This window comes from Mirounga angustirostris, unplaced genomic scaffold, assembly GCF_029215605.1.
Source record: "Mirounga angustirostris isolate CCGP_5_RB_7025 unplaced genomic scaffold, mMirAng1.0.hap1 SCAF_4, whole genome shotgun sequence".
NCBI lineage: Eukaryota > Metazoa > Chordata > Mammalia > Carnivora > Phocidae > Mirounga > Mirounga angustirostris.
This window is the reverse complement of record NW_026991712.1, coordinates 188923576-188929575: the sequence shown is the minus strand read 5'-3', so window position 1 is coordinate 188929575 and position 6000 is coordinate 188923576. Positions and strand designations below refer to the sequence as shown.

At 62.5% G+C, this 6000-nt stretch overlaps 1 protein-coding gene across 3 annotated transcripts in view; it reads right to left on the bottom strand.

Moving 5' to 3' along the window:
* Positions 1–485: 485 nt before the first annotated feature.
* Positions 486–6000, bottom strand: part of MORN1 (MORN repeat containing 1) — a 53866-nt gene continuing 48351 nt past the window's right edge. For 2 of the 3 annotated variants that reach the window (XM_064590079.1, XM_064590081.1), the window contains 2 exons: positions 2774–2820; positions 486–912 (listed from right to left, as the gene is read on the bottom strand). In XM_064590079.1, coding sequence (XP_064446149.1) covers positions 764–912; positions 2774–2820 — 196 coding nt within the window. In that variant the 3' untranslated portion in view covers positions 486–763. The remainder of the gene's footprint in view (positions 913–2773; positions 2821–6000) is intronic. The other variant, XM_064590085.1, reaches the window with a different exon arrangement.

Below are 6000 nucleotides of genomic sequence, written 5' to 3'. Positions count from 1 at the left end.
TGGTGGGCTTCGAGCGAGGGCCCAGCCTAGCTCCAGCCAATGCAGGGTGGGCACAGGCTGAGCCCCAGGGGCCATGGAAGCTGGAGCCGGGCGGAGGCCTTGGACCCTGGCTCTGGCCTGCTCAGTGGAGGCCGAAGGAGGCCCCGCCACCCGCCCTTCCCTGTCAGCCTGCCACAGCCTCCCCAAGTCTCCCCACTCCCAGGCCCTGGGTGGGTTTCAGAGGCAGCTGTAAAATCCAAGAAGTGTCCCCCAGACACGAAGCTCGTTTCCGGAAAACCAATCACCTGCTGCTGCCTCTTGATTTCTCATTTGGCAGCGGGTTCCCATGTCCCCGGGCTGCCTGTGAGGAGGGGTGCCGAGCCACCCTCCAAGGCTGGGATCGTGGGCGGGAGGCAGTGCTGGCTCGGAGGGGACAGTAGGGCCGGCTTCACTGCCAGACTCTTTGGGGGGCTGGGTGGGGCAGGACCGCCCCCTCCCCAGCCTGGCCTGGGCTCCCCCTGGGGACTGGAGGTGCCAGCCAGAAGGGGGCCTGGCTGTGTGGGCAGGGGCTTGCTGTCAGGGTCAGGCACCTCTCGGGAGTCGGTGTTGCGCGTTTTATTGAAACCATGGGATGCGTGAGGGGGGCCCTCCAGCCCGCACTCAGTCCCACCGCGCAAGTGCAGGAAGGTGCCCCGCAGAGCAGAGGGGGCTTCTCGCCATTCCAAGTGAGGATGGTCTCCCGAGGGGCATACTGGTGGCTGTCAGGAGCATGGGGGTGGTTCCCCTAGCTTGGGGGTTCGGGGCCTTCTCCAGGGACGTGGGGCTGCTGGTCCGTCCCCTTCCCCAAGACCCGAAGGTGTTTGAAGGCGGTGGGCAGCGTGTGGCCCAGGAAGGGAGGGTCGGTCACATCGCGGATCATGACGACATACTCCCCTGCAAAAGACAGGCGCTCAGACGTGGCCCCCAGGGCCCCCTGGCTGCCCAGGCTCCTGCCCCTGCCTCTCTCCGGCCTCGGTTTCTGTCCACCCACACACCCTGCCTGGGACCCTGGGACCCTGCCTCAGTGCCCCGATGGGGGCTCCAGGCCTTCTCCTCGGCCGGTGACCCCGGGACCCGGGGCGCGGAGAGCCCCTCACCGCTGACGGGGCTGCACGGCTGAGTGCAAGGATTCTTTTGAAAAGATTCCCTATCTTTTTAGGAGAAAGAGAATTCGTTTCCTCTAAAATGTTTTTTTAAACAATGAAGCTTCCGAAAACGTGGCCGCCTGGCCGGCTGTGGCCTAGGGCAGGAGGGCCGCCCTCCGGTGCGCTCGGAAGAAGGAGAAGCACTTTCCCTCTTGCAGTCTGTAAACTGTCTGCAGAGCTTCAAAGTTGGAGAAACCATAAAAAAGAAAATAAGAAATAACAGAAAGTGCGGTTGCCATAGAAACCGTCCTCTCCCCTCCCCCGAGCCCAAGGGGGCTGGCACCGGAGCGTGGAAAAAGCTCGCTGGGCTGGCCCGGGCTCACACCAGGAATGCGGCCGCAGCTGAGATGGGGCGCAGGAGTCGGCTCACACCGTCAGAGAGAACATTCCAGCGCCCCGGTCTGGAAAGCAGGCCCTCTCCCCGCGGCGCCCTGCGGACACCCGTGTTCCTGGGGCAGGATGAGAAAGGGCCTCGGCGGCAGGAATTTGCTGGGCTCTGAGTCAGTTCCTTCAGCAGCTCGGGGGGCCTGGGAGGGGGCCCACATTCCGCAGCCCGGGGCACCAGGCCCCCCGCTCGGCCTGGAGGAGACGCCGTGCATGGCAACGCCACAGTGTTTCCAAGCAGCACGGGTTTCTAGGTGTTCCCAGGAACACAGCTCCCCAGCCTGTGGCGCCGGCTGGGGAGCAGGGCGCAGTGGGCAGTGGCCGCAGAACCCAGCCCAGCCCTCGTCTGACCTCGCTCCCGACGCTCTTCTCCCAGAGGCCGGGAGAGGGTCTGGCTGGTGGCCACCCAGGGCCCGGCCCACACGGTCTGGCCGCGGGCCCGGTGCCCGGCGTCCCCACAGAGACGGCGCTGCCCACATCTCAGGGACCTGGCCACCCGCTGGCTTTGCCCCTCGTGGTCTGGAAGTTGCTGCTCCTCAGGGCCTGGCCCTCCTCCAGCCAATCCCCCATCGGCCCCTCCCAACTTAGTGTGGGGCGTCCCCTCTGCCCACCCTCGCCCCCTCCCGCTGGGGCGCGCACGAGGGGCCCAGGGGCCTGAAATGTAGACTCGTGTGGCTGCTGCTGGGGCTCCCAGTGCCAGCCCAAAGGGGGACGTGGGGGGCGCTGCCCAGGACCCAGCCCTCCTCCTGCACAAGGTGGGCTCAGGGGCCACGGGCCCTGCCAACACTCCCAAATACACGTGGGGTCAGAGGGGGCCCAGACCTGGAGGCCTGCCAGCCTTCCAGTCAGGACCCTGGACACAAGGAACCAGGGATGTTCACTTTGCCCATGGGGACAGAGGGGCACCCAGGATGGGGATGGGCAAGCCACCTCACCATACCCTGCCCTGTGCCCGCAGCCCTCTGAAGGGACAGAGGCTGGAGAGGCTCTTGTGGCGGCCCTGGGCCCATCCGTGTCCTCTCCACCTCTGGTGCCTCTGGGGGTGTCCGGGGTAGTGTGGGGGCTGGCCAGGCTGGGAGCTGCCCAAGCCACGGTCAGTGTTGAATTTAGGGGTGCGTTCAGGGGAAGGGGGCTTTTCCAAAGGGTCCACAACTATGATACATGCAGATTGTGGGGTGACCGGTGGCCTTGGCCCGTTCGACTGAGTCCTCCTCCTGCCCACCTACCTGGGAAGGCTCCTGCCGCCGGCTCGGTCGTGGCCGCCCCGTCAGGCCTGCAGGGAGAAGAGGAGGAAACCCCTGGAAGACTGCAGCCCCGAGGACGGCCCCGCGTGGGCCCAGCCACAACCATCCTGTCCTTGGAGGCCCCACGCCTGCCTTCCGAGCGCAGTGTGCGCAGCCCCCGCTGGACAGCTCTCTGCCCGCCCCGGCCGGTGCCTTCCCGTCTACACCCAAACACGCCCGTGGACGGACGCTGGAGCCGAGCCTCACAAGCTCGCCCCTCTTTCCACAGCTGGTGCTGCCGCGTGCACAGAGCTTTTGGGGGCACCGAGGCCGCACAACGCCGGGCAGAGCAGCCGCCCAGGAAGGGGCCGATGCGCTGGGTCCACCGCGTTTGGCATTTATATTCCGGTGGCAGCTGGGCTCCGCGGGAGGTGGGGCCATGGGGGGCACTGGTGTGTCCCCTTGGGTCCCCCTCAGAAGGACTGAAGGTCGTTACCTGGGAGACTCACAGCAAGGGACAAAGTAGCAGGCAGGGACAGGAGGGGTGGGCCCAGGCCTGGCCCCAAGTCTGAGGGACAGAGACCCTCACTTCTGGCCACGGCAGCCACAAGAGGGCCCTGGTGGGCAGCCCGAGGCAGCTCAGTCAAGCCTGAGGCCGAGGGCTCCGACCCGGCCAGAGGTTCTCCTCTTCGTGGTACACGGTGATGTGCCTGCTCCGCCTGCCCGCAGGGGCGGTCACCCGCCCGGGGGACGTGCCGTGTGCCGGTGAGGACACCTGGAGCACGTCGTCAGCTTCTGCCCTGGGTCAGGCCCTCAGCCTCCTCCCGCCACCTTGGGAGCAGGGAGCCGGGGCAGTGTGGACGCCCACCTGAGTCCTCCAGCTGCTGGACGCACTTTCCTGGTGGGACGGAGGCCCCGGGTGTGGCGGGCTGGGCTTTGCCCTGAATTATCTATCCAATGGGACTTGGGCGGGGGGGCTGGGGGACTCCTCCCACCCCTGCCCTCCATGGCTGTTGGTTTCCTGTCATCAGAGCAGGGGCGGGGGGCTGGAGGCCAGGGGGCTCCCTGGCATCAGCTTGGCGACCCGCCAGGCTCCGACCCCGTGCCAAGCTTAATTACCACAGGCATGGTTTGGGTGATAAAAAATTAAAGACAAAAGATTTTAAAATTACTTCATTTCAAGTGGGGGAAAATGGGCCTTGGCTTGGACCCAGGAGCCACGTTACAAATTCTGAAGTGTGGGTGAGGAGGGGAATGCAGATAAATAATTCAGCACTAAGAATAACCAGAGTCTGTCAGCCTGCCAGGCTCAAGAGAAATAGACGGGGTTACAAGAATCCTGAGAGTTTTTACAGAACCCCCAGGGCTTCGAGAAAGCGGAGGCAGAGCCGAGAAGGAGCTGGGGAGCCTTGGTGTGAGGTGATGCCGGAGGCGCCCATTAGCGGGATGGCTCTCCAAGCCGCGCGGGGTGAGGGCATGGAGCCCTAGGAGACCTGGGAGGCGCGTCCGAGAGACGGGCGGCTGAGGGTGCAGCCGGAGCCCTGTACTGGGTGGGCACGGACCTCGTATACAGCACCGGGCGGAGCCTCCAGGGTTCAAGGGCGATCAGGGCAGGGAGAGGTGACAGGCCTCCTGGGCAGACTTGGGAGCCCGCGGTGGGCAGGCAGGGGGCTGGGGGCCTGGGGTTCAGGGGCTGGTGCTGGGAGCTGGAATGGGGCCGGGGCCCAGCACTGCATCCTGTGTTTTCTCTTGATCTGCAGCTGGTGTCCTTGTCCTTAAGCTTCCTGTGCTTGGGGTTCCTTGTGTCTTGAATCTACAGGTTTATATTTTTCATGAAGTTTGAAGACGTTCTGGCCGTCATTGTTTCTTCTGTCACGTTCTCCCCTGCAGCACTTGGAGCCTCTGATCCTGCATGTGGTTGGCCGATAGGCGCCATCTGGCTCGTGATGTTCAGTCTTTTCGTTCCGGGTTTCATTTGGGGGGTCGCCAAGGCTGTGCCCGCAAGCTCATGGCTCTCGTTTCTTTCCACCCGTCCCTGCCCACATTTTTCAGCTCCGGTGGGTGAGTCCACTCCTTCACGCCTCCGTGTCTGCCGAGCGTGGCCAGTCTTCCCTGCTGGACATGCACAATCCACTCACAGCGTTTCACCTCCCCATCTACTGACTCTCCCATTTGTGTCATTTCTGGGTTGGCTTTGATTAGTTTATTTTTCCTCATTATGGGTTGTACTTTCCTGCTTTCTTCGTGTGCCTGGTAATCTTTGGTCAGATGTGAGACATTGTGAATTTTACTTTCTTGGCTACTGGCTACTTTGTATTCTTTTCTTTTTTAAGATTTTATTTATTTGACAGAAAAAGATACAGCGAGAGAGGAACACAAGCAGGGGGAGTGGGAGAGGGAGAAGCAGGCTTCCCGCCAAGCAAGGAGCCCGACGCAGGGCTCGATCCCAGGACCCTGGGATCATGACCTGATCCGAAGGCAGACGCTTAACAACTGAGCCACCCAGGCACCCCTACTTTGTATTCTTATAAATGTTCTTGATGCTGTTCAGTTCCTTAGAGATGGTTTGATCCTTTTGGGTCTGGCTTTAAGGTTTGTTAGGTGGGGTTCAAGATAGGGTTCATTATTCCCCACTACTAAATACTCTTCTGATGTCCTGTGAATCTGGAGGTCTTCCAGGCTGACCGCCGGACCGAGCACTCTCCGCAGCCCTGTGTGAGCTCTGGGCAGGGCTCGCTGCGGCCCTCTCTGTGGTTTTCCCGGCCTCAAGCACGTTCCTCATGCTCTGCAGATCTCTAGGACTCTCTCCTCTCCTGTGCCCCCTCCTGCAGACTCTAGCTGCCTTGGCTTTCTAGGACTCCCAGCTCCATCTCTGCCCTTGGGGGGACCCCTGGAACTGCTGGGTCCCCTCCCTGCACCACAGCTGGAAATACTCAGGAAGTGAGCTGGGGCCTCAAAGTGTTGTGAAGGCTGGCTGTTGTTTCCTGGATCTTGTCCAACTTGTTTGTTGTTTACCTGTGTGTGCGAGAGGGCCAAATCCTGCCCCTTGCACTTCGTCCTGGCTGGAAGCAGAAGCCTGTTTCTGCACCTGTAGACCAAACTGGGATGTGGTGCCCCGATGGCCCCAGCTCGTGTCCTTGTGGTCAGTCCTGAAGGGCTGGGGCTCCTCGTGGAAGGCAGAGCATGAGGCCTCTGCCACTGCTGTTTAGGGTCATCCTTTGAGGGCCCCC